The 27,969-nt window shown below is 40.9% G+C and overlaps 1 protein-coding gene and 1 long non-coding RNA gene across 14 annotated transcripts in view; one reads left to right on the forward strand and one right to left on the reverse strand.

Annotated features, from left to right (window-relative positions):
• Positions 1–27,969, forward strand: part of LOC310756452 (contactin-4) — a 536,818-nt gene that overhangs the window by 263,980 nt on the left and 244,869 nt on the right. For 7 of the 12 annotated variants that reach the window (XM_083600569.1, XM_083600561.1, XM_083600560.1 and 4 more), the window contains one exon: positions 21,742–21,882. The exons of the other annotated variants lie outside the window; for them this stretch is intronic. In XM_083600569.1, coding sequence (XP_083456695.1) covers positions 21,828–21,882 — 55 coding nt within the window. In that variant the 5' untranslated portion in view covers positions 21,742–21,827. The remainder of the gene's footprint in view (positions 1–21,741; positions 21,883–27,969) is intronic. 12 annotated transcript variants of the gene reach the window in all.
• LOC310757398 lies at positions 1,306–19,435 on the reverse strand. Of its 2 annotated transcripts, XR_014545153.1 has the most exons (7): positions 19,307–19,435; positions 9,634–9,789; positions 8,788–8,880; positions 6,713–6,843; positions 4,998–5,074; positions 2,450–2,605; positions 1,306–1,975 (listed from the first exon to the last, which is right to left on the reverse strand). It is a non-coding gene; the product is annotated as an uncharacterized lncRNA (long non-coding RNA). The 2 variants fall into 2 exon arrangements; XR_014545154.1 differs by lacking the exon at positions 8,788–8,880 and having other exon boundaries at positions 19,307–19,423.

The raw sequence follows: 27,969 nt of genomic DNA on the forward strand, positions 1-27,969 counted from the left end.
CCTCATTTTCAACTTGGGTGTCTAGCAGCTTGACCCTTTTGAGTGTAGGTTACTGTTGGAGAGAGGTTTGGAAGAGAGATTCCTACTCTCCAGTAGGAAAGTTAAGTGCAATGGTGATTGCTACCAAGCATATTAAAACTTGGTTAGGGTTAGATCTGTCCTCATCCACCTTTAAATAAACATTCTCCATGAAAATGCTTAGGCTAGAATAAATCACAGACACTTAGCTTCACAAATAAGTGAATATTTTACTCACAGTTTCCAAACAAGTGAACAAGTGATCATCCATTAGGAGTAGAAAAAAAGATGATGAAAAAGGTTCCAAATGATTTAAAAAGAGAAAAAAGTACTAGGTTTCCTTACAAAAAGATCATTCAGTATTTGGATTAGCAAAGATGCAGGCTATAAAATCTCTTTTTAGAGAGAGTCAATTCACTTGCATGAAGAAGAAAAAGACTGAGAATGGAGGAGGAAGCAGAACCTGCTAAGCCATACTCACACTGGTAACTTGAGCCCAGGGACCAGGTTAACCCTTTCATGCACACAAGTTTGAGTCAGTAACTTCTTTTAGAACAGCCAGAGATTCTGATGCAATGGAACTCTGCAAGTGAAGAAGAAAGATGCCTGTGTACTAGAGACTCATAATAAGTGATATCCTAAAACAGGGCTCTGGCAAATAGAAGGAGAAGAAATGGAGGCAATGAGAGATTTTACTTTCTTGGGCTCCATGATCACTGCAGATGGTGACAGCAGCCACGAAATTAAGAGACGCCTGCTTCTTGGGAGGAAAGCAATGGCCAACCTAGACGGCATCTTAAAAAGTAGAGACATCACCTTGCCAACAAAGGTCCGTATAGTAAAAGCTATGGTTTTCCCAGTAGTGATGTATGGAAGTGAGAGCTGGACCATAAAGAAGGCTGATCGTCGAAGAATTGATGCTTTTGAATTATGGTGCTGGAGGAGACTCTTGAGAGTCCCATGGACTGCAAGAAGATCAAACCTATCCATTCTTAAGGAAATCAGCCCTGAGTGCTCACTGGAAGGACAGATCGTGAAGCTGAGGCTCCAATACTTTGGCCACCTCATGAGAAGAGAAGACTCCCTGGAAAAGACCCTGATGTTGGGAAAGATGGAGGGCACAAGGAGAAGGGGACGAGATGGTTGGATAGTGTCTTCGAAGCTACAGACATGAGTCTGACCAAACTGCGGGAGGCAGTGGAAGACAGAAGTGCCTGGCGTGCTCTGGTCCATGGGGTCACAAAGAGTCGGACACGACTAAACGACTAAACAACAACAACAAAAACAGGGCTCTACTGAAAGCCATGACTTGGTAGATTGCATCTCAGGGTGTATGAGAAAGTTGGAGGTGATTCCTTTTTTTTTTTGCTTAGCCTTTTGTATTCAGTTTGGTATGTTGAAGGCTACAACTGAGTACAATGCCTGTGAGTTTTGAGGTGTGGTGTTCCTTAACTGAGGGTTCCTTAACAGGTGAATATTTCGTGTCAGTTGTTTCTTTTTACCTGTTATGTTTATATCACACATGGAAACCATGGCAGGAATGTGTATTTAGCCACTTAATTACAGTTCATTGCATAAATTGAAAGATTGGGTACTATAAGGTGTGCACCTCCATGGTACTTCTACTTTAATATATTTGGAGTATATTGTGTGACAGCATAATGTTTCATGTGATTTCCATTGGTCCAGCTGAAGCTGATCTTGATTTCTCACTGCCTTTTTAGAACTATAGTTTGAGGCTAAAGGAGCTGGATATGACTCTACTAACTGAAGGCTGAAAGTTAGCCAGTGGAAAAGAAACATGGGGGAGAGGGGGGTGGAACAAAAGAAGAAAACCGTTGCCTCTTGAGTTGGGGAAGATGATTTGACAGTTGGCTTCTCAGAGGGATATTTAGCTGGAATCGATGTTAGGGGATGCTAAGCTGGTTGGTCCTTTTTACAGTGATAATAAATATACCTAAAGCAAAGAATAGAAAAGGGGGGAACATACATGATTCAAGTCACATATATCATGTTCTCCATAATTTTTCAAGCCTGTAGCCCTCAGCCTTGTAACACATTATATAGCAATTTAAGGAAATGGAGCATCTTGTGTTACCGGAGGGTTGTTTGGGGTTTTCTTTTCAGAAGATTTGTCACCAGCAAAGGATCATTCACTTGATTTTGACTGAGTTGACATGAGGCTTGGGCTGTACACTTTAAAAGTCAGTTGCTGCAAATTAAATAATCCACTACTCAAAATACCTAAGTAAAACAATGTGGGCCAGTGTGTCTAGATGATGTGGACACATGTGGGGGGGGGGAGGAGGAGATAAGACTTCCTGTTACTCCTATCTACTTCTGCTCTGTGAATTAATGCCAAGTCCTGGGAAACAAATTTTAAATTTTGTCTGCTTCATTAATATTTTCTTCAGGCAGGAAAGATACTTACCATTCAGTAGCTCATAAATATCCTTTATTTAATGTCTTTCTTCTTTAGAATAAAGAGAAGTGATCCAGCAGTATTACAGCTGCTTTGCAGCAAGTAATCTGTTCATTCTGGTTTAGCCATCTAGAAACCTGTAGTTTCTTCCCAGATACCGTAAGCCTGCAATTTAAATGGGGATTATGTTCTAGGGATTGCGCTTAAAGCTGAAACCACATAGAGTCAGAACACATCAGGTTCAGTGGTAGGAGAGCCAAAGTTGGTCATTGTTGGCATCCATCTGCCTTGAAAACCAATGGAGTGTGCCTCCAGGGATGGAGTCAAATCACTGTGTTAGCAGCACCAAAGTGAAATCCCTGGGGCACAAGCCTGGGCAGTGTATATGGAGGTCCTGGACTGCCCAGACGACCAGACCGCCCTCCAGCTTCTCTGATATGGTCCAAAGGAAAGCAGAACAATACATTTGGCAGTAACTTGGTTGTCGGAAGAAGGTGCAAAAGGTGCCATCCAGCTGTCTTAGGGACTCCACTCCGGATTTGTGTAGCGTCTACTCCTTAGCCTTTTCTTCTCCCAACCCCCCTCCCCAAGGCAGCAGAGGATTAGGAGCATAGTTTTCCTTCTTCTAGATGGGCTACCTTCCCAGGTTGACAAGCTCCATCTGCTCCTCACTCCTACAGCATGTGCAGAAACCTCCTTCTTGACCATTGGACCCCACTATTGATCTTGTCTGCTCAATCCGCTGGCACCTTTTTTCCACATGCAGGGGAAGATTAGCCAGCCAGTTGAAGCCATTCCCAGGGTGTGGCCGCTGCCTCACGCTGATAGCTTTTAGGAGCCACAGCCGAGTGCAGAGTGGGGACCAAAGGTGGACAAACTACTCCAGAAGGAGTCTATTACCCCCTCTCGTAACACTCCATTAGTTAATAGTTTACTTTTATATAATATCTCATAGAGCAGCAACATCTAGCATCTAGCAATGACCTGCATTTGCTAAATGGTGCTCTTTGGCTATCATGGAACCAACAACAGAGAGTTTTCATACCACCTTGTAGTTCAGTGCTTTTTAGTAGAAACAAGACAAACCCATTCAAGTGGTAGGTCTTAAATGCTGAGGTATGAAGTGGAAATGTACATATGAAAAAAATCTTTTTTAGTTGATGGTGAAATGCTGCTTGAACTGGAATAATTTCTCTTAAGCAAAAACCAAGCATGCAAATGCTTTAAACTGTCAGAATTTGGAACTGCATAGTACATTACCTATGAAATGTTTGGTGAACGTAACTTCCAATTTCCACATGTAAATATGATACACGGTATACATTTATATTACAGTGCTTGTATATTAACATACAAAAATAAATTAAAATCCTAATCACATTGCTACAATGTAGCTTCAGAATTATAATCCAATCTGTTTTCCTTCTGTTTAAGCCCTTGCAAAGGCCATTTTCTTCCCCCTCTTTTGCTGCTGAGGCTTGTTAGTGTCTCATTTCTCTCTTTATTTTCATTTTCCTCCTCCTTCCCCTGCGTATATTTTTATCCCTGGGCCAATATCTTTCTCTCCCCCACAGGTTTCTATTTTGCTTCTAGGTTTCCCTTTAACAGTCTCCACTTCCTGTCTCATTTGCTTACTCCTGTCTTCTCTAATATTGATTCCTGCTCATGCTGCGCAGTCACTCCTAATGATTTTTGACATTTTTAAGGGCAGAATGCTTCCTTGCACACTCCATCATGATTCTCCCCTGGCAGATACAAGTAACTCCCACTGAAGTCAGTGAGAGTTATTTGTAATCCTGGAAGGGGAGAGAAACACTAACCCTCAAAGATGGCTCCAGGGGTATTGGTCACATTGGACTGGTGCTTAAAGGACTAAGAAAGCTGTCTCCCATCAATGAGTGGAGTAAAATGGTGAATGAAGCTTTCTGCATACCCAAGGTTTGTCTAATCCACTTGTTTGGGGATGGGAGGAAATTTTTCCCAAATGAGATTAGCTCTCCACTCCCCAACCCTCAAACCCATCCCTTAAATAGATCATGTTTCTTGGTCATTTGTTGTTGGGTGCCTCAACTTGTTTGCTTAATATTTCTTTTAAAAATTGCTTATTCATCTAGCTAAGAGATATCTGGGTGCTTAACAATACTCATAATGTTGTTCCTTATTCTAATCATGTCTTTGTCTTTTTATGTGGCCCCTTTTTCTTTTTCTGTATTTAAGAGTTATAGATGAGTTTTGATTTTGAGAGCATTCCCTTGATTTTGTGAGAATTAGTTTGAAGTATGCTGGTGCTCTTTTACACTAGCTGACTAGTCCTTTACTCCTCTTGTATCTGTGAAAGTCATGCAATGGAAGAAAATGAAATGGAAGATTAATTTCCTGTTTTTTGGTGGTGGTGGTGGCTCTGTCCACTTGAACAAAGGAACATAAATGAATGCCTTATACCAAGTCACATCATATGTTCATCTAACCCAGCACTATCTAATCTCAATGTCAGCAGGTCCCCATTGTCTTGGGCAGAGTGAGATATTTCCCTTCCACACTATCTGAAATCCCTTACCTGATGATGCTTTTGATTGAACCTGTGGCCTTCTGCATACAAAATTGGTCCTTTGCTGTTGGATGTATATCTCTTCTCTATTTAAAAAAAGGGAGAGAACACATAAGGGCTATGTACACACAACACTTTATTCTAGACTCAATGGAGTCCTTGTTTTTTTCTCCGCAGTCTGCACACAAAATCAAGATTTATTGCATATGTTTGTGCTTCTTGAGAAACTGGTTTGAATTCAAACTAAAAGCTGATTGCAGATTGATTCTGCATTACCCAGCAGTATGTCTATTTGAAAACACAGGTGGTCCTGGCAGTGGGGGATGTGTATCCACACCTGTCCAATGGTGCTGTGGGTGGGCATGTACCAAGATCACAACCACTGCTTCTTTCTTCATTCACATGGGGCATGTGCAGGGAGGAAAAGGCATGGGTAACCCAATTAAGGGGATAATTTTCAGACACATGTCAAGTAACCTCACCAACTCTTGTTGATGACAGGGTCCAGAATCAATTTAGGTAAGTAGTGTGTTGAGGACAAGTATGAACACTTACAGATTGAGAAAATTACATTTTTGGGTCTGCAAACAGGTTACTGGAGAGATTATTTTGTGCACTTCAGATCATCCCACATGATACCCCCTGTAGGAATCTTTCTGGTATTACCCGGGGTTGATCTTGCTTTTGCAGGTGTTTCCTCTCATTTGCATGCCACAGCTGACTGCTGAATACTTTAGCAGCTTGATAGCCTCTGGCTAGGAGAAAGAGCTTTCTGCAGTCTTACTGCTTTCTTTCCAGCAGGAGCCAGCATTTAGTGTGAGGCTGAGTTTATACAACTATAATTCACTTCTTGGGAAATAAAAAAGGGTGGGATGGCTGGTATCAATAATGCCACAAAATCCACATACTTAAGATGTGCTGTTTCATTCATGCTTTCAAGCCTTCTGATAGGATATTGTAAACATGCAGGGTTTTTATATCAGTTTTAAGCTAAATAATGCCTTCCATAAATTGAATGCAATGCAATTTCTTTGCTTTTATTTCACAGTTTATTTTCAGTTATATTCAGCAATTCAGGGAAGTTACTGAGAAAGGGGACAGTGACAGAATGAAAACATTTGCTCTATAGAATTAATCAGTTAGGTATCATACAATTGTATGGCTGGTGGATTTTGTTTTTTTTTGGTTTTTGCTGAATGTTCACAGCAACCAAATTACATTTGTCAAACTGAGAACTAAACTGGATGTTGCATGGGAAATTATGATTGGATTTTTCCACACAATGTAGTTCTTCTAAAAGACGCAAAAATAAAATGTTATCTTTAAAAAGTGCACAGGGGGTGGAGGACTAGATCAAATCAGATCCCTAATTAGCCCCCTTCTGGTGGGCTAGCTTTGACAGGTGGGCAGGACCACCCATCTGTCCACCACCTGATGTCATCAGGATGCCAGGTGATGGACACCTATCAAAGTTCACAGAGGTTAACCTCAATACTCAATTAGTTCAATATTCTTGATGTGGGGCTGCCCTTAAGGTTAGTCTGGAAGCTTCAGTTTGTGCAAAAAGGGGCAGGTGGGAGTGGAATAGACTATCACTAGTATATAAAACTAGGGCTGAACAACCTACACTAGCTGCAAATATTTCTCTGGACCAAATATAAAGTTTTAGCAATGTATGAGGCCTGAAACAATTCAACACCAGGTTGTTTGAAAGATAATCTCACCCCCAATATACTTGTTTGACAGCTGTGCTCATCAGAGGAATCTCTTCCAATGGTGCCTAGGACATCTGCTCCATGACAAGTCAAAACCCGACCTTTAGCATTGCAATACCAGTTGTATAGAAATTTCCACCCTGCACAAATTAGACAGGCACCAATCATATTGGTCTCTTTGTGCCTATTACATATCTAGACATCCAGATAGATGGTCACAGCCATGCTTCTTATCTATTTTCAAGCATTAAATTACATATAAAGACTTTCTGAACATCACTTTGAATTTTCTGGAATATAAAGTGTATAATACATTCCATAAGGAAATAAAATAAATAACCACCTTCTGGGATGAGTGCTAAAATTGTTGGAGAAGGCTTACTGCACACCCAGGGCGCACTACAATAAACAGTGGATTCAGCATTTCAGGTCTTAAATTTTAAATGTCATCATGTGCAGTTTTCTCTGTAGGCACCTGAGTGCTACTGCTGCAGTGATTTTCATATGGGGAATCCAGACAATGTACAATAAGCATTTTCACGGTGTCTGCCCATGTAGGTTTTCCAAATCTATTCTTACACTCTCCAAGGGGGTTCTTATTTAATGCCAGGGAAACCACTTCAGTGTCTTAAAGTTTGTGAAGTAGTCACGAGAAAGAAAACCTTGGTAACAATAGTCATACATTGGTAAGAAGAGTAGTCACCATTGTGAAGGAAAGTGATAGAAGAGCTGGTTTTGCTTGCCACATAAATGAGGCTTATAGTTCTCTCAACATGAAATGATTTATCAATTACCTTGCAGGGTCCTGAGATGACCATGATAAAAGAAATGAGCAACAATAATAATTACTTAAATTGATTAAATATTAATTAAAATATTAATAGGTTGCAAATAAAATTGCCGAGCCAAATAAGTGTGTATATCTACACACAAATAGAGAAGATATATAAGTACTTTGCCTTTTAAAAAAATGTTTACAACATAATACTTGCTTTGTTGGGTTTGTTTACAAATCTGTATCCTATTATATTGGTTTTTCACTGTTAAGAACTAGGTTATGGCCATTAAAAGATCTGTACTTTTCCAAAACTGCTTTATCCTTGGTTTTCATCCTCTGATAGGATAGTCACACAGTTGGGATAAGAAGAGAACAGATAGAATGGTTCCCTGATAATGGTCTGCATTATGAATCAAGTGAAATTCTATGTGGCGACGTGGGTGGTACTGTGGTCTAAACCACAGAGCCCAGGGCTTGCCGATCAAAAGGTTGGTGGTTCGAATCTCAGCGACAGGGTGAGCTCCCGTTGTTCGGTCCCTGCCCTGCCAACCTAGCAGTTCGAAAGCACATCAAAGTGCAAGTAGATAAATAGGTAGGTGAACGGTGTTTCCGTGCGCTGCTCATAGCTGTCAACTTTCGGATTTGAAAATAAGGGATCAGCAGCCTCACCTGTCCCGGAGACAGTCTACAGGATATTTAACAATCCGGGATAGCAGCGGGAAACGGCGCTGAAATAAGGGAACTTCCCGCCAAAAAAGGGAAGGTTGACAGCTATGGCGCTGCTGTGGTTCGCCAGAAGCGGCTTAGTCATGCTGGCCACATGACCCAGAAGCTGTCTGCGGACAAATGTTGGCTCCCTCGGCCTGTAAAGCGAGATGAGTGCCGCAACCCCAGAGTCGCCCTCGACTGGACTTAACTGTCAGGGGTTCCTTTACCTTACCTAAATATAAAATGGTAAGTTTGAAGAAGTAGGAGGACCTATAGGGCAAACTTCCCTCTAAAAAAAGTTGTCTCAGTGAGGCTTCAGCATTCCCAGAAGCTACTAAATTAAGAGTAACAGCTGGCAAGCCATTCTGTACTAACTTCTTATAAATTTTTGGAGCTTCCCACTGACATCAGGTGAGCTGTTGCTTTTTCAAAACCTGTTGCTCAGCACCTGTAGATCATTTGTTTTGCATTTTGAAAGTAGAAAGATTAGTAGCTTTGTGGTTTGGTATACACCAAATGAGCATTACCCACTTACAGGGCTGAAGTAAAGCCCAATTTTAAATTAAGCTGATTATTTGTATCCTCATCAACCACTTACAATTGCTTGACTGCTCCTTGTATTTACTTGTCGTATTATTTGATCCCTCCAGAATGTTTTTAAAAGAACAAATGCTAATAGTTTTACAACCATCTGCCGAAGATAAAAAAATAAATACAGGATAAACTGAATATTCACGGTATGGCATTTGTTGTTAATAAAAACTTTGATTTCCAACCAGATGCTGCTTGAAAGAAATAATAAAATCCCCAAAGGTAATGAGCTTGGATGCTAACAAGTTTAGTCGTTGATCTGTTTTGAACATAATACTTAACTGTGATAAGCTGAGGAAGTTTATCAGAAGGGAAGGGGAGTCTTTATAGCCCGAGGCTTCCTCCCATAATGCTAACCATAGTTTAGTGTTGCAGCTGAAAAAAGGCCAGTGTGAGGACTGACGCTCACATGGATGAATGCTAGGACATAACTAAGTGAGAAACGCTACTGTATGTGATTTGACTATACGTGAATAGGATTTAATGAGTCTATATTACATTTAGGTAGTGTAGTAGTGGAGCATAGCTTGCCAGCTTTCTTTCATTTTAAGATTATACAATCTGATTCATGTATTCAAGTTGTTTACGCATTTTCTCTTCCCAACCCTGCCTCATGTGTGGAATCACATAAAGAACATGACTGTGAAATCTGGGCAGTAAATGGATATATCATTAAGCTGTATTCTAGCAGTATCTTTTCACTCTTGATACCCCCCCCCCAATGCAGTTTCATACGTGGGACATGAATGGGGGGAAAGTGTATGTGGAGAAAATAAGTCACTAGGTCATGTGTGAATTGGCATAATCCTCTACATATCTACTCCGAAATAAGTTTGAGTTTGATCACACTTACTTGCTTTTGAGTGTGTATATAACTGCAGTCTTAGATCTGAAGTGTCTCTACACCACCTTCAATAAACCTAGTGTTCTCTTCTGCGTATAGTCACATTGAAGTTAAGCCACAGATTAAATACTGTCTATTGACAGACACACAGACACCATTTGTAAGCTGTCTAGAGAATTGTAATGATGAGTAGCCATGCAAATTTTAAAATTCTTTCTATTCTGGCATATTGAACATTCCAAACACAGAGCGGTCTTGATGCTAAAGTTTCACCATAGAAATAAAAATAAACAAAGTGTAAAATAATGTCATCTGCCAGTCTCTGGCTGGTGGAAAAAGTTAATACATTGCTTTCAACAGTGACAGCTTTTAAAGAAAAAATAATTTATGTAATTTGAAATTGGATAAATGTGTATATGTTGTTTCCTCCCGTGATTTTCTTTCATTCACTAAACCGCTTATCATTTTTATTTTCTGATCAAAGAAAGCAAAATTCTTCAAATCTACTGTTACATATTTTCAATGACCACAACACACATCAGGACTTTTCATTAAACTATATATATTTGTATGGACTTTGTTGACATTTGCTTAAATTACAAACTACTGAGTCAGATTAACACTCCCAACACTGAACAATTTTGTAGTCATAGTAATAGTATGTTTTCGATGTAGATTTGTTTGATGACTTAAATTAGCAGGCTATGTTCAGTCCAGCCCAAAATGAATTAAAGCTGATACTGTATAAATTCTTCCACAGCTGAATAGTGCACAATGGATATGCCAAAGGATGCTGGGAGATAAATTCCAACAATTTACTTCTAGTCCCAATTGCTCTGGGAAGCCTATTTTCTCAGTAAGAGAAAATACACAGCTTTCTAGATGCTATTAGTTTGAAAAATTAAGGGTGGATGTCTTTTTGTGTGAGGCAAGTGGAACGTTAATGGCATCACAGGAGTAATAAAGAACTAAGCTCCTAACCTTATGTTTGAAAAGTCTGGGGTTGAAGGCAAAAGCTGTTCACTTAAAGAATGGACAGTGTGAAGCAGCCTTGAAAGATAGTATCTGTAGGCTAGGAGAAAGGCAGTTAAATAATCAGATAATATAAGCTACAGAGAAATGGGCCTTTCAGTCTTTGTAGAAATGTGAACTCTTAACCAAACAATGAAAAATATTTGAACTATGAGCACAGTATTTCTAGGTTAGAAATCCACTCCAGGCAAAGAACGAGATGAGATTAGTAGCTGGTCGGAAATGTATTTACTTACTTATTAGCATTGTTAATTCATTTATAACCTGCATTTAGGTTGAAATAATATACACAAATACAGAACAGCTAACAGTGTAAAGTTTAAACCAATATAAGTTATATCAGTTATTTTGAGTTGGATAATTGTTTTTGTGTTAATGGTTTGATGCATTACTGATTTACTGGTTGTATACATAAAAAGGTAAAGGGACCCCTGACCATTAGGTCCAGTCGTGACCGACTCTGGGGTTGTGGCGCTCATCTCGCTCTATAGGCCGAGGGAGCCGGCATTTGTCCGCAGACAGTTTCTCCGGGTCATGTGGCCAGCATGACTAAGCCACTTCTGGTGAACCAGAACAGCGCACGGAAACGCAGTTTACCTTCCCGCTGGAGTGGTACCTATTTATCTACTTGCACTTTGACGTGCTTTCAAACTGCTAGGTTGGCAGGAACAGGGACCGAGCAACGGGAGCTCACCCCGTTGCGGGGATTCGAACCGCTGACCTTCTGATCGGCAAGTCCTAGGCACTGTGGTTTAACCCACAGTGCCACCTGCGTTCCTTGGTTGTATACATACTGCTCTTTTTTTTTGTAAACCACAAGAATTAAAATGTGTGTGTGTGTTACAGTAGCCTTCTATTTCTCTAAAAATTGGGGGAAGCGTTAACAATCAGTAGCAGTTCTATTTAGCTGATTGCAACTTGTGACTAGGACTTACATTTGTTAATGTGCTGGAAGCTGCCCAGAGTGGCTGGGGAAACCCAGCCAGATGGGTGGGGGATAAATGATACAATTATTACCATTATCGTTGTGGTTGTAAACAGAGGCATTTGTGAGGGCCTTTAGTGAGGAAGTTTGAGGGAGAGTCCCGGGGTGCTGTCTCACAGTAGACATAGGATCAGGATGTTGTGCAAACTTACTCCTGCAGCAAATCCCTTGCTAGAAAAGAAGGTACAGCAGCTTGAGGCCTGCCTCTTCACACTTCCACCTACAGTGGTACTTCGGGATGCGAACGGGATCCATTCCAGAGCCCCGTTCGCATCCTGAATGGAATGTAAGATACAACAGTGCGTCTGCGCATGCGCGGATCGCGTTTTGCCACTTCCGCGCATGTCATTTTGAGCGTCTGCGCATGTGCGAGCGGCAAAACCCAGAAGTAATGCACTCTGTTACTTCCAGGTTGCCACGGAGCGCAACCTGAAAGTGCTCAACCTGAAGCACATTCAACCTGAGGTATGACACCTACTTTGCCTTTGTCTTCACCCAAAAACAACAATGCTTCAGCTGCATAAGTTGCCACCATGTAATTTGCAAAACACTGTGGCAAGGGCTTTTTAATCCAGGAATTAATGTCTAAGCAGACCAGGAATTACTTAATAAAATAGCATTCTCATATGAACTAGTATAGTTTATCTAATGCTGCCCAGGAATGAGCAGAACAGACTTCCACTCATGCACTAGGACTGAACCCTCATCTGTTCATCCCTGCAACCCCCTCAAAATCTGCTCTGGAGGGTTGGAGGGCAGTCTGAAGCAGCTTTTACAGGCTTGGGGTGGGCTTATTGGAGAGGAGAGGAATCTGTCAGATTTTCAGAATTGTTTTTGAGGAACTTGGAAGAGACAAAATAACAAAGATATCTACAGAGCCCACTGTCTCTTCTGTGATGTTAAGTCTCTCATTTTGTTTAGATTGTGATTGAGTTTCATGACAACTGATGGTGGATGTGCTCAAGGTCTATCAAAGAGACCGGCAGAAAGGAACTGAGAGAGACATAAGGGCCTCGGACCTGAGATCTCCAGGCTAAATAAATAATATAAAGACTGATGGATATTGGTTGGGGACTGGAACCGGGAGAAGGGTGGGTGGAGGTTGGGAATCCAAAGGGTACATAAGGATAATTTGCATTGCTTTGTTTGTTTTATATTTTGTTAGTGTTAAGGAAATTGGGTAAACCGTGGAAGGGAAATTTTGGTCGACCTTAGGAAAAAGGTTTAAGAATAAATTAATGAGGTATAAGTATTGATGTGTAACTTTAATAAGGTGAAATTGGTTTTTTTTTCCTTTTTTTTAAATTAAGTGAAAATAAGGCTGTTAAAAATAAATGGAGGAAATGGAAAAAAGAAGTAAAGTAAAATAACAGTATGTTAGAATAAATGTTTAAGTTAAGGTGAAGAAATAAGTTAAGGACTTGCTGAATTGACAATTTAAATTGGAATACAAGAAGGGGAGGTGTGAGGAGGTCTGAGAAACAAGGTTGAGGAAAATAAGTATCAGAAACTGTATGTGTTTTTTCTATTTTTCTGTTTAGTTTCGAATATGCTTTTTTGTGTTGTTTTTATTTTGTTTATTTTTTTGTTTTTGTTTGTTGTGTGTTTTGTGCAAATACCAATAAATATTTAATAATAATAAAAAAAAAGATGGTGGATGTGCTGCAGCGAAATGGGACTTTCTGTACACCACAGAGAGAAGAGGCCTGACAAGTATGAATCGCTAGGCTGAGATGGGCTCTCGCTTTGTTATTGTGTGTGACTTCAGTGTAGCAGCAAAATGAAATCACGTCCTAGTCTGACAAGGAGATACCCAATAACTCAATATGTGCTTCAGCTATTTAAATTCCATTTATCCCACACTGTGAACATTATGCATAATAGCCTCATTTGACAAAGTAACTTCGTACAGTAGGCTGCTTGCATATAAGTATTCTGCATGGTGCTTATCATATCAAAGGCTTTTACGTATATGTCATTCTCATGACATATAAGGAAGATGTGAGACATTTCATGATCTGGCATGTTTTCTGGAAGAATGAGTGGTGGGTTGAGTTCATTTGTTGATCCCACTATCTTGCTTCCATAACTCTTCCTCTTGTAACTGCTTTCCCTCTTCTTATTTCCTCTGCTTTCACTTGTAATATAAATAAGGTGATTTCTGAAATACTACGTTTGCATAAGTTTCATTGGGAATATATCACTAAATGCCTCCTTGAAGACTAAATTAATGTCAAGTAATTCCTTTTACAAGGACTGGGTGCTATATATAGTGCATTATGTTTTGCAGGGAAGTTAGAGGTACAGTGGTGCCTCGCAAGACGAAATTAATTCGTTCCACGAATTTTTTCGTCTAGCGAATTTTTCGTCTTGCGAAGCACGAAATCCCATAGGAATGCATTGAAAATCAATTAATGCGTTCCTATGGTCAAAAAAAGTCCAAACAAAGCCAAATTTGGTACAACAAGAGTTTATTAAGTGCTCTTTAAAGTCACACATACTGTAAAGAGCATTTCAAAATTCAAACCCAGAATTTTTTTTAAAAAAACAGCAGAGTGCCCCAATGGTCACAGAAAATCATAAAAATGCAGGAAAAAAAAACACAAGCTTCCAGATTCTTGCAAACCCCTCCCCAACACCAAGTCCTTGAATTCCAAACACCCCAACCCAAAATCCAACCCCTCCCCCCAAAAGTTTTAAAAGCTTAACTTACCAAATGGCTGCAAAAGAAGTTTTGGAAAAGCTTCAAAAATCACCAAAGTCTTTAAAAACCTCAAAAAAAAGGCTACTATGTACACTGCGTTCTATGAGTTGCTCCTCGAAGTCAAGTCACAACTGTATTAACGGTGTTAAGAAAAAGGAAACAAACTTGCAAGACGTTTTTGTCTTGCAAAGCAAGCCCATAGGGAAATTCGTCTTGCGAAGCAGCTCAAAAAACGGAAAACCCTTTCGTCTAGCGAGTTTTCCATCTTGCGAGGCATTCGTCTTGCGGGGCACCACTGTACTGTACATATTTCATGAAAACTATGCAAGTATCAAGCTTTCAAAGTGTGTAGCTCAAAAAAGAAGAAGCTGAAAATGGAGATCCATGTTCTGCAAGAAAGAGATTAGTGCTTTTAATAGTACACTTCCTTACTAAGAACACCTGTTGAATTAATTATTTAAATGCATGACATACAGTTCATTTTCCGAGGAACTCAGTGCAAAATGGGTCAACTAGTTCCCCTATGATTCCAGTAGCAGAACTTTGGGAAGCCGTAGTGTGGAATAAAGGCAATAGTTCCTTCTTTGGTAATACCATTTAGGTTGGAGTTATTTCTTCTAGGATAAAATTAAGTGGTCTGTGTTAAGTAGCTATTGGTGAATTATTATTATTATTATTATTATTTGGACGTATCGTTACTGGCCCAGTAGTGGGTGGCATATGAAAAAGGCTTGGTAGGGTGGGGAGGCAAACCTGGACACTAATTCTTCGTTACAAAGTTCTTGTAATGACCACCCCAAATAGATAAAATCCAATGAGAGGAGGATCCAAAAGTTGTTGGAAGAGCTGGTGGAGACTGCATACACAGTATATCTTTAAAGTACATTCCCACCTCCTAAAGTATTTGTGGGGTTGTAGTTTATCCCTTACAGAGCTACAAAGACAGTAAGAGGGAGGAGTCTGTTGGAGCTCAACTTTCAGTACAGTGGAAAACGGTACATTAGCATTTAGTACAGGTAACTCTGGAAATTGAATTGGCCGTAGTGACATGAAACACTTTCAATGGGTGCTGCTGGTGTACCAGCTACAGACTTTCCTAGGCAGTGATGGTCTGGCTGTCATGTCTGAATTTCTGCAATGCATTGTACATGGAACATCCTTGATAGTTCAGAGGCCTTGAAGAAGTAAAATTATGAAGGAGTTTCAGTCAGGTTGAGGGAAGTCAAAAAAGAGAAAGGGGATATAATTAAGATGTATGAATTGTATAAATTTGTATTGGAAAATGAATAAAAATATTTTTAAAAAAGATAGTTCAGAGGCCTCAGTTATTACAAAATAATGCTTCTAGACTTAAAACAATTGCACTAGTAATTCATGAGTGTTAGTAGCCACCTTTCAATGGGGTCAAGTGCACTACAGTTTGCTTCTTTGTGCAATCTAGAGTGAAGCTTCAGGGGCATGTAGAGAGTGTTAGCTGAATTAAGCACGTTGGTACAAGAGGCTTCCGTATTATAACAACAACAACAGCAAAGTTGTTAAGGATGAGCACATCTAATTTTATTTTAGTGATCTCCTGTATGCACTCTTGTTATACTTTTATAGGATTAAACAGAATCAATCATATTAAAGTTGATACGGAATTCATTGTGCTGCAACCATCTTTAATCACCCTAGGTTTACTTGGAAGTAAGTTATATTGTTGGGATTTGGTTCCATGTTGGCATGTTAATGATTGAAGACATGCCGCCTAATCCTGCACATAATTTCCACTGAGTTACTCTGAAGGAAGAGTGCAAAGCATTGCAACATTACTCTGACAAACAGTCATTACACTCGGTTTTAGAGTTGCTTTTTATGCTCATCTTTAGCTTGACTTTTATTTAGGTGATTAAAACGCCAGTCGTTGCCTGGCATGCACAACATACATCATTAATGGTGATTTATTTTGGCATTTAACAGAATTGGCACACAGTAGCACACCAGTGGGCAGAAGAAAAACAAACGTGAGACAATTCCCAAAGAAGCCTATTCTTGTTTGCAGCTCTTTTGATATGGCTCTGAGTTACTTTATAAAACATACTTTTTATGGGATGCCAGGAGAAATTGACAGTACAAGCAATAGGACTTTATATGCAAACATCTTCATGGCAGACTGATTTGTTTTCCTTCTGAATGGGAAAAATGGAATTGCTTTTTAGTCATCAAAGCAACACATAGGTTCAACAATTTGTTTTCCAAAGGTTCTGAGTACCCATAGCAGTGTATTTCATTTGCTGAGAGCCTCTGAAAAAGAGCCCCTAAACACTTTTTCAACAATGCCCATGTTGCTTCTTCCTTGCCTTATCATGCTCAGAGTTCTTACAGTCAACTTTTTCTATCAAAATCCAATTACGAACAAAGGTGCCTTTCAAAACAATTTGCCACAGCTGGATGGAATCGCCAAAAAGTAAAGTTAGAAAAGCATCAGCACAAATGTGAGAACAGCATTAGATTCAAATTGTATTTATATATCATTTTTCTCCATCTCTTCAGGTCACTTGTAACTATGCAGATTTTCTTTTTCTTTTTTCCTTTTTAATAAGGCAAACATTTACTTTATATGTTTGGTGCCATTTAGAGTCTGCAATTTTTTTGTGCTTATACAGAAATTAGAAGAAGGGCAGAATGCATGTATTAAATTGGGGCTTTGGGGAAATTATTGAACATACAAAAAATGTAGCTATGGGTCGTATACAACAAAACTGTCCCTGTTCACCTGCACAATGCTATTTCCTTTCCATCTTCTCTGTCCCCACTTCCCCAAATTGTTCTGGGGGTTCCTGTATAAGAGTTTTTGAAGTGGGGCACAAAGACTGGAGTAGAAAATGAAGTCCCATAGCTGAAACAGAAGTGTTAAGGGGACAACTTTTGGATAACCGTATAGTAAAGATTTTCCTTCCTGGCATGTGTAGCAGTTTTAAGGAGAGTCAGTATGTTTTAGGAGAAGAGGTATTTGAAATACAAACAAATAAAGTACATGCACTAATTACAAGTTACATGAAATGCATAATTGCATTTTTTTATGTCTGTTTTGGCTTTTAACCGAGAGCGGGGTGGATCAGGATTGGGGCTGCACATGGTACACAACCTGTTTTTCTGCACCACAGTGTCAATAATCCCTCTCCCCCACAAAATGCTGTTTGCCAAAGGAACGAGACTGTTTAAAAGAAACACACAGTTCTGAAGGTAAATTCGAAATCAGTAAATACAATTTGTTTTTCACAAGAAAAACAGCAACAGCCATAAACATGTTAAAATTGATCGTAGACTCATAGAGTCCATGAGTCAACAAATGTAATCTAGCGCAGCCCCTTGCAATGCAGGAAGCTTTCCCCCAACATGGGGCTCAAACCCATGACCCTGAGATTAAGAGTCTCATGCTCTACCAACTGAGCTACCCCAGGATGTATTTAACATTACATGTAGTTTTAACTCTATGAAACTGTGATAACAGTTGGGAATGTCACTTCTCAAGATAATGGTATCCGCTCTGGGCTGTACTGCGAACTTGAGGCTGTTTGAGTCCAATATTTCAGGACTCAAATATTGTCATATTATTCTAATGACATTCATACCCGTCAACTGTCCCGGTAAAAATGGGTGATTTCGGGCTGCACTTTTTTTCAGGCAGGGCACCCCAAATGTGTGTTTTGGGTGCTGTGCCTGAAAAAGCACAGCTCGAAAAAGAGTGATCTCACATGGCAGTGCAGGCCTGGAAGATCATAGAATCATAGAATCATAGTTGGAAGAGACCACAAGGGCCATCGAGTCCAACCCCCTGCCAAGCAGGAAACACCATCAGAGCACTCCTGACATATGGTTGTCAAGCCTCTGCTTAAAGACCTCCAAAGAAGGAGACTCCACCACACTCCTTGGCAGCAAATTCCACTGTCGAACAGCTCTTACTGTCAGGAAGTTCTTCCTAATGTTTAGGTGGAATCTTCTTTCTTGTAGTTTGGATCCATTGCTCCGTGTCCACTGCTCTGGAGCAGCAGAAAACAACCTTTCTCCCTCCTCTATGTGACATCCTTTTATATATTTGAACATGGCTATCATATCACCCCTTAACCTCCTCTTCTCCAGGCTAAACATGCCCAGCTCCCTTAGCCGTTCCTCATAAGGCATCGTTTCCAGGCCTTTGACCATTTTGGTTGCCCTCCTCTGGACACGTTCCAGTTTGTCAGTGTCCTTCTTGAACTGTGGTGCCCAGAACTGGACACAGTACTCCAGGTGAGGTCTGACCAGAGCAGAATACAGTGGCACTATTACTTCCCTTGATCTAGATGCTATACTCCTATTGATGCAGCCCAGAATTGCATTGGCTTTTTTAGCTGCTGCATCACACTGTTGGCTCATGTCAAGTTTGTGGTCAACCAAGACTCCTAGATCCTTTTTACATGTACTGCTCTCAAGCCAGGTGTCACCCATCTTGTATTTGTGCCTCTCATTTTTTTTGCCCAAGTGCAATACTTTACATTTCTCCCTGTTAAAATTCATCTTGTTTGTTTTGGCCCAGTTCTCTAATCTGTCAAGGTCGTTTTGAAGTGTGATCCTGTCCTCTGGGGTGTTAGCCACCCCTCCCAGTTTGGTGTCATCTGCAAATTTGATCAGGATGCCCTTGAGTCCATCATCCAAGTCGTTGATAAAGATGTTGAATAAGACCGGGCCCAAGACAGAATTCTGTGGCACCCCACTAGTCACTCTTGTGGGGGGCCTCCTTTCCCCCCACTCCTAGCCCCTTCTCCCTTTACACCTGACCAAACAGCTCTTCATTTACACCTCACCTACCCCTTTGCCTATCCACTCACAGCTTTCCCCAAACCCCTCTGTCTTACCCCAAACCACCCCCTTCCCTTATAGCTCACCCCAGTCCCTTTTTAAAGCAGGCAGAAGATGCTCCCATTCTCCTTAAAACAGCTCACCTGGGCTACCTTCCACCTGTGCTACTGGCTTGCCTGCCAGCCTTCTGTTCTGTTCTGATGCCAAAGTTGCCATGGTTGCTTATTGGCAGAGCCTTGAACAGCATAGGAACCACAGGGGACTGGGAGAGACAATTTAGCCATTTCCCACCACCACCCTAGTCCTGATGAAATTTCTACCCCAAGATTGGGCTACGATTGGCTTCCTTTCTGATAAACATAGATTGAGGGTAAAAGGTAAAGGTACCCCTGCCCGTTCGGGCCAGTCTTGCCAGACTCTAGGGTTGTGCGCTCATCTCACTCTATAGGCCGGGAGCCAGCGCTGTCCGCAGACACTTCCGGGTCACGTGGCCAGCGTGACAAGCTGCATCTGGCGAGCCAGCGCAGCACACGGAACGCCGTTTACCTTCAAGCTGGTAAGCGGTCCCTATTTATCTACTTGCACCCGGAGGTGCTTTCGAACTGCTAGGTTGGCAGGCACTGGGACCGAACGACGGGAGCGCACCCTGCCGCGGGGATTTGAACCGCCGACCATGCGATCGGCAAGTCCTAGGCGCTGAGGTTTTACCCACAGCGCCATCCGCGTCCCTAGATTGAGGGTAGGGGTAGTTAATTGGAACCATCATAGTTGGAAAGAGTTAAACTCCCCCTCGCCACCCACATGGTTCCTATGCTGCTCAGTCCCCCATACAGTTGTTACTTACATTTGCTTAAAAGGGGAGCTTTAATTTCATCGACACAATTAATGTATATGGCCCTAAAACCTGGTGCATCCTTGAGCTGTCCTTTAAAGATACGAGGCAGGAGCTGCTGAACATTGCATAGCAGAATCTGTGACATGCTCCTTGCCCAATTAATAATGTTTGCTGTAATCATTTGCGTTAAAATGCTATTCAGTTCCATTGATCAACACTTTTCTGCTTATCTGCAGTCAGCTTAATCACCGAACGTGTCAGAATTGTGGAATATATTCCAATTACTCCCTTCAAGTAACATCTGCAGATCAGATGATAGGGATTCTTAGTCTTCTCAGCACATTGAACCTGACTTTATTAGAAACTGAACAATTTTAACTTACAAAAGCAGGCAGAGACCTCTAATGATACCACTTCACTTTCTATTAGGCATGCCGTTTGTCTTGTAAACTTGAAGGCTCCTTAACTTCCAGACATCAGAAAGATGAATAAATGATGAGAACATATGATTAGATGGCTTTATTTATTTTTAATCTAAAAATGCCTGGCATAGATACTTGAAGAGATGTGTGTGTGTGTGTTTAATGTGTGTGTGTGTGTGTGTGTGTGTGTGTGTGTCTGTGTGCGCGCGCGCACACACACACACACACACACAGCCACCCAAACACACAGGCAAAACATTGTGGAACTAGTTCTCTAAAACTACTTAAAGTACAAAGGTGAAGGGAGGCTGTTTGAATTTATATTAGATTGAGCGGAGCTTAGATTAAGAATACTGAAGCAAGTCTGATAGAACCTTTTCGTTGAAGCCCAGATAGCAGAGAAGTTGCTTTAAAAAGGGGAGGGGTGCAGAATGGAGTCGTGCTTTGCTGAAAATAAATTACCTCCAGTCAAATGGCTAAAAGAGTTTAAGTGGTTTGCCAACTTGCTGACCCCCCTCCCCCAGCTGCTCCAGAGGTCTGCAAGGAAGACAACACACTGTCATGCGGGAGATTTGAGTTACAGTGCAGCAATTAATCTCGGGCTATCTGTGCTGCTGGATGGCCGTGAGCAATGGGGAGACTGTGCCCTAGCTCCCTGGGCAAAAAGGGATGTCTTGCTCTCCTCTAATGGCTCACCCTGACTTTGTATACAGAAGGGCATTTATCATCTCCACAGGGACCCGTAGGTTGCCCTTATTACCATTTCACTTGCTGAGATGTGAGCAAGTTCAAAGTTGTCAAGGGATAAAGTAGAGGATGACAAACACTTAGTGGACTGCCATCTTCAAGGTGTTTTGTACAATTAACTAAATAATAATTACTAGATTAGTGAGCTGGCAGTGAGGTTAATACGGCTTGTGTAAGGCTGCGGAAAGAAGATGACAGAGTGGGAAGATCTAATATCTAACTCAGAAGAGCTTTTTCCTCACAACTTGTAGGCTTTCTTTTAACTTAAAGTCTTTCTGTCACAGCCCCTCTCTCTCTCTGTCTGTCTCTCTCTCTCTCTCTCTCTCTCTCTCTCTCTCTCTCTCTCTCTCACACACACACACACACACACACACATTAAAATATAGTATTATATCTAAAGGGTATGATTTATTTATTTTTACCTGCCTCACCGACTTAAAAATAACAGCTTCTCTGAATTCCTTCGGGTGCAAATTTATTTTAGATCATATGGAAAGGTAGAGAATCTCAAAGAACATACGGAGCTGTAATCCTGAATCACATAGTAATGATATTTCTCTTTGTATCCCTACAGATTAAAGATTGTATAAAACTTAAACGAAGCAGCATTCTAATCATTACATATTGGAGTTGGGCCTCCTTTGACCTCAGAAACTGAAAATGAGGTTGCTATGGGAACTGCTCGTACTGCAATCATTCATGTTGTGCCTTGCAGGTAAAGTGTCATTTTTAAAACTTTTCCCCCTTCCTTTATTTCTTATTTTAAAATGCCACTGTAATATTATACATTAATTCAAAAGGGCATTGAATTTCATACGCCCATGATAAAGTAGCGAATAAAGCTGCCCTTCTTGGCTTGTATTTAACTAGACTATACTGATGTTCTTAACCTCCTCTTTTAATATTGGTAGTACCTTCCACACCTAGGTTCAAGCTACTTTAACCTGTTCCATTTTGCAACATTTTTCATTCAGAGTGGTTAGTTGACAAGAAGCATTACTTTCCTCCTCTTTCATGTAAAGCATTTAATGTCCAATTGAGCCCTCTATTGAGGTGGCAGGTCCCCCACTTGTGAGAAGTGGTTCAGTTACAAAATGAATGCACTTAAGAAATGACTCAAATGTGTATGAATGTAGAACTCTGGTACTTGTATCACTACATTTTGCTAACTATGGCTTTATTGTTTCCCTAGGCCAGGTATGGCCAAACTTGGCCTTCCAGCTGTTTTGGGACTACAACTCCCATCATCACTAGCTAACAGGACCCGTGGTCAGGGATGATGGGAATTGTAGTCCCAAAACAGCTGGAGGGCCAAGTTTGGCCATGGCTGCCCTAGGCCTTCATTTCTCTCCTTCTGCTTTCAATCTACTTTCTGAGGCAGATAAGTTTTGCTAAGAAGGATGTATTGTGGATGCTGTATGATTTTTAAAACATGTGAGGGGCATCTTGTGATCTAGTCATTTAAATTCTGCAAGGCCTATGAAGATTTAAAAATCTGCTAAATCAAACCAATGCTCTGTGCATCATAGTCCAGTTTCTTTGCCAACAACCTGAGCAGTTACTTTGCAAACTGTTTTGTTCTAAAAGTAGGAAATTTGCAACAGCATAGGTCCTTTCCAGTGTAAAGTCTGTCCAAGTACATCAGTTAGTGCTTTGGGCACAGTTTTGGCATGTGGTGACCATTCAGAATCACTTCACTTCACTATGAACAAAGGTCTATGTGAAATCTACTTTCTAAATGATCAGTTGGTTTTGCATAGCAAATCCTGACCTGACTTCTTTTTAAAAGAAGGTAGCATATTTGTAATAACCGTGATAATGTCTCTCATTTTTTAATTATGCTTTAATATAATAGAAGCGTTGTTGTTTTTCTGAAAACTACTGTTTTATTTTTTTAAACCACATTATTTTATCTTCTATACATGCGACTGTCAGTTGGGAAAGTGACGGGTTTGGCTCTCTTGATTATTATGATTTTGTGTGAATTGAAAAGGTGATCAGAAGCTTAAAAAAAAATTCTATAGGGTCCAAAATAGCAAAACAACAACAACAAAAACAATAGTCTTGGGAGTTTCATCTGGGATTTCAGGATAAAATCTCAAAGTGTTGCTCCTTCAAAATTTGATGCAGGCTGATGTGGTAAGAATTCACCTCTACACCACCTTATTTGTTACCCAGGTGAGGAACAACCACCTTTTGAATAAACCACAGAACCAAGGAAACTATCTTCAAGTCCAGCATGCAGATTTAGGGATCCAGCATTTATTATAGCTATTGCAATAGGACGGAGCTCACTCAACTCAACATGCCAGTTGAGAAGGTCTGCCCTGAGGCGCTTCAAAATCAAAGCTTATATAGTAGTTCAAATGCAGCAAAGAGTCATAAAACATCTTCACATACATCAGGAAAGGTTATAAGTCATGAGAAGTAAAACACGCATGGCTCCATACTGGTATCTTCACCCCTACAGTTACCTTGGAGTGGCCCCAGTGTGCCCAGACCATTTTAGGTATCGGATGTCTGGTGTTACCCTGGCAACCTAGCCTTCAGTGAGGGAAGAGCATCATAAAATCCTCTTCCTGGGTCTCAGATAGCTTCAAGGATAGCTGATTTACACTGTGGTGCTAAAACATCCTGTCATTTGTACCACTTTCAGGGGTAGATAAGGAGAGATGGAATGCAGTGTATAAGAGGGGGAGAATCACAAATGCAGAACACACAAAAATCAAGCTTAATACATTCTAAAATGTTAAATGCAGTTACAGTGAACCACTGAAACATTATTAAAATAATAAAAATTTACCTAGGGTATCTAATTCCTATATCAGTGAGCAGTTGAACTGTGCGCTCTGGGAGTTTGCTTGTTTCCTGTATTCTCTTGTATTTTTGTAAAAAAAACAAAACAAAAAAACCATTGCCAATTTACACACACACTTTTCTGGTAAACGTGGGGGACACTTTGCCCCAAAAGGTAGGAAAGAGTGACCTGGCTGTGGCAAAACTGGCACACCAGGTGCAGAATTAGCAGAGTGGAGCCATAGAAAGCCTGGCTCTTCTCCTGAAATCCTCTCTTTTGCCCTTGGGCTCAGCACCCACCCACCTGCCCACTATGTAATATAGGTTGAACAGGCTGCTGCTTAGCAGGGCTGTGCAGGAATTTTTTTGTCTGTTGCCTCGGACTGGAAAAGTTGCTGGTGGCTATTTGTGTGTGTGTGTGTGTGCGTGTGTGCGTGTGTGTGTGTGTTTTAACATGAGTGTGAAGCTGGCTACAGAGTGATTGCCAGCGTAGGATATGTTAGCAGGTGCCATGTATATTTAAGAGAAGAAAAACGAAAAACACATGTTGACAGACATCCTGAGCCATCTTTTAGGTCAAGCAAGGCTTCCTTGAAGTTCCTTCAAAAGCTGCTAGGCTAGAAAGGACAGGACCTCCACTTGCTGCTTGCCCGACTCATTCATACAAAACTGTGAGGCCCAAGTGGTTATGATTTGGCAAGGTCTCATTGGCATGTTAATGTGAGGGTTGTGAGGAAGCTGCTCTACCTTGGTCGGAAAGGGGGAGCACATTGAAGGCAGGTAGTTAGTTATGTTGGGCTGCAACCTGTTGCAGATCCCTTAAAATTCATTCAAGTATTCTTGCCCAGTGTGAGATTCAAGAGGTTCCAGACCCACTTACCTAGCAAATCCACACACTGCCACCTTCCTCCTTTTGTTCCCTGGGGCTCCTCAGGTGTAAGGAGGGCAGGTGGTGGCATTTTTAGTTAATGACATGGTAGCAAAATGGCCTTGACCAGCCCTGCCCACCAGGAATCGGAAGTGATATCGTGCAAGCATATATTTTCTAAAGTGAAAATTAGTCCAAGCTATAATCTGCTCTAAATATGCTGACGAGATGGCTGTGTTAGCATCATGATGTGCACAAGTAGGAAAAAGGGGAAGCAAGCCTCAAGTTCACTTGCTTACCTCATCCCTTCTGTGTAGCCAGGAGGAAGACCTTAGAAGGTTTCTGTCAAAGCAACAGTGAGTCTTGTGGCATCTGAAAGACTAACAAATTTATTATGGTATGCTTGAAGTATTATCCTGAGTAGCAGCTGCACATATACTCAGGGTAACATTCCGTGCAGCTGATAAAGTGGACTGTAGTCCTTGAAGGCTTACGATATAATAAATTTGTTAGTCTTTAAAGTGCCACAAGACACTTCGTAGCTTTTGCTGCAACAGACCAAAACGGCTAGTGCTCTGGGGAAATATTTTTTTATCAGTTTCTAGGTAGTTTATCACTGAATGTGGACAGTTTGAAAACAAGGCAACATCAAAACATGTTTAAACATAGTTAGACTAAACCACTATCCCCAGCTGAAGAAATCAACAGGCTTCGTTTAAAGGAAATGGAAAGTTAAAACATCCCAAGTACAGTGGTACCTCGGGTTACATACGCTTCAGGTTACATACGCTTCAGGTTACAGCCTCCGCTAACCCAGAAATAATGCTTCAGGTTAAGAACTTTGCTTCAGGATGAGAACAGAAATCGTGCTCTGGCGGCACGGCAGCAGCAGGAGGAGAATTAAGTACTTAACCTGAGGTACCATTGTACTCCATCTGGCTTATATGTGGAAGGTACACAAGCTTGCGCATGCTGCACTCAAAACATGGTTTAGTGTGACATGCAAACATAGTCTGTACAATTGTCAGGAAGAAAGGAGGAGGAGAAGAAATCCAAGTACTTAAAAACACGTCTGTACTGTCATTTAGTCTACTAGAATCTAGGTTATTTATTTATTTTTTCATAAGTCTTCTAGGATCTCACATTTGCAGACTTTCAATATTGTTGGTTCACCAGGTTTTATTCAGAAAGAGCTATTTGCTAAACCTGTCAAGCAAAATTGAATGTCTGCTTTTTGTTCATAATGAAAGCGAATATACACACGTGACATTTCCGAGGAAATGGATCCCTGAGCTATAGCTTGTCATATAATTTTATGATAATGCTTTTGTTTTTAATAAGTTCATTTTCTAGAAAATGAAAAGGCTGTTAAGGACTTATCTGTATAGTCTAAGTGATTTCTTACGAAATTATAGAGGCCATACAGTGAAAAGCGTACAGGGTAGATGCAGTACATCTTTTCATTGAGCTGTATAATGTGGAGCTGATTTAAAATATATATAATTATCTGATGGCATAGCATGCATATGAAACACAGGGACCTTGGTAATGATGAGCTACAACATTAGTGCTGAGTGGTTTTTGTTGCTTTGTTTGCTTTCCCCCCTGCCATAAGTTCTGATTCTGAAACTGCTAACCCATGTGCCATAAATAATATGGGGGGGGGTGCATTCCCTACTCTATTTTTAGGCTTCATTTGGGGGGGGGGAGGGAAGCTCAGTGATGTTTGAGTTTTGTAATCCAAAAACAGCTGGAGACCCAAGTTTGGGAAACACTGATCTACACCCATTTCAGTCTGGCTTCAGGCCTGGTTTTGGCACTGGAACAGTCTTGGTTGCCCTGACTGGTGACCTTCATCAGAAGGAGAGGGCAATGTGACTGTGTCAATTTACCTGGATCTCTGGACAATTTTTGATACCATCGGCCATGATGTACTCTTGGAATGGCTATGTGAATTGAAGGCATGGTGATATGGTGGATCCACTCCTACCTGCACATCTGTTTTCAGAGAGTGAAAGAGGGGGGATGCTGTATGGTCCTATGGCAATAATGTTGTGAGGTCTTTTAGGGTTCCATCTTGTCCCCCAAGCTTTTAAACATTTATTTGAAGCTGTTGGGGGAGTGGTTATTGGGCACTGTGTAGACTATTGTGCCACCAGCTTGTGGACAACATGCAGCTCTGTTTCTCCTTGTCATTTCCATCAGGTGAGGCCATGCAGGTGCTGGACCGTTGCCTAGAGGAAATAATAGGCTGGATTGGGGGGGAGGCTGCTAAACTGAAGTCGAATCACAACTTCATTTAGCAATAACTTCCCATAAAGCAGCCCAAAGCAATTGACAATGAAAACATCATGAAAACATACATAATAAAGAATTTCAAATCCAGTACTGATACAGACTGAGATAAAAATATTTTTAAAGGCTTATTATTAATAATAATAAATTTATTATTAATACCTTTCCCATCTAGCTGGGTTTCCCCAGCCACTCTGGGCGGCTTCCAGTAAAATTTAAAAACCTGATAAAATGTCAAACATTAAAAACTTCCCAATACAGGGCTGCCTTCAGATGTTTTCTAAAAGTTGTGTAGTTCTTTATCTCCTTGACATCCAGTGGGAGGACGTTCCACAGGGAGGGCGCCACTGCTGAGAAGGCCCTCTCAGCCTGGTTCTCTGTAACTTAACTTCTTGCTTTGGGAGAACTGCCAGAAAACCCTCAGAGGTGGACCTCAGTGTCTTGGTCTTCAGTGGGTGCCGAAAAGGGAACAAGCACTTGTCTCTATTTGGGCTAGTTCCACCTGAAAGATACCGGTAACTTATGAATTTCCTGCTGTTCAGGTTTGCACGTACATACACCGTTTCACAGTCTTCTTACTGTTTCAGATGGTCCTGATTTTATGCAAATTCTGACACACACACACACACACACACACACACACACACACCCCTCCCCTCTCTGAATAAGAACTACTTTTGTTGTCAAGCTGTTGTTTTCACAGCTGCCAACACACTACTGGTTATCCAGCGTTTCTTTCTCCTCATGCCAGGGCTAGCGGCCTGGACAAAAGTGGCAGGTGCTCAGCAGCATTTTTTCCCAAGCAAAGGATCCACAAAGAGATCACAGTTTACCTCTTCAGCT

Source organism: Podarcis filfolensis (genome assembly GCF_964270895.1).
Source record: "Podarcis filfolensis genome assembly, chromosome: 2".
NCBI lineage: Eukaryota > Metazoa > Chordata > Lepidosauria > Squamata > Lacertidae > Podarcis > Podarcis filfolensis.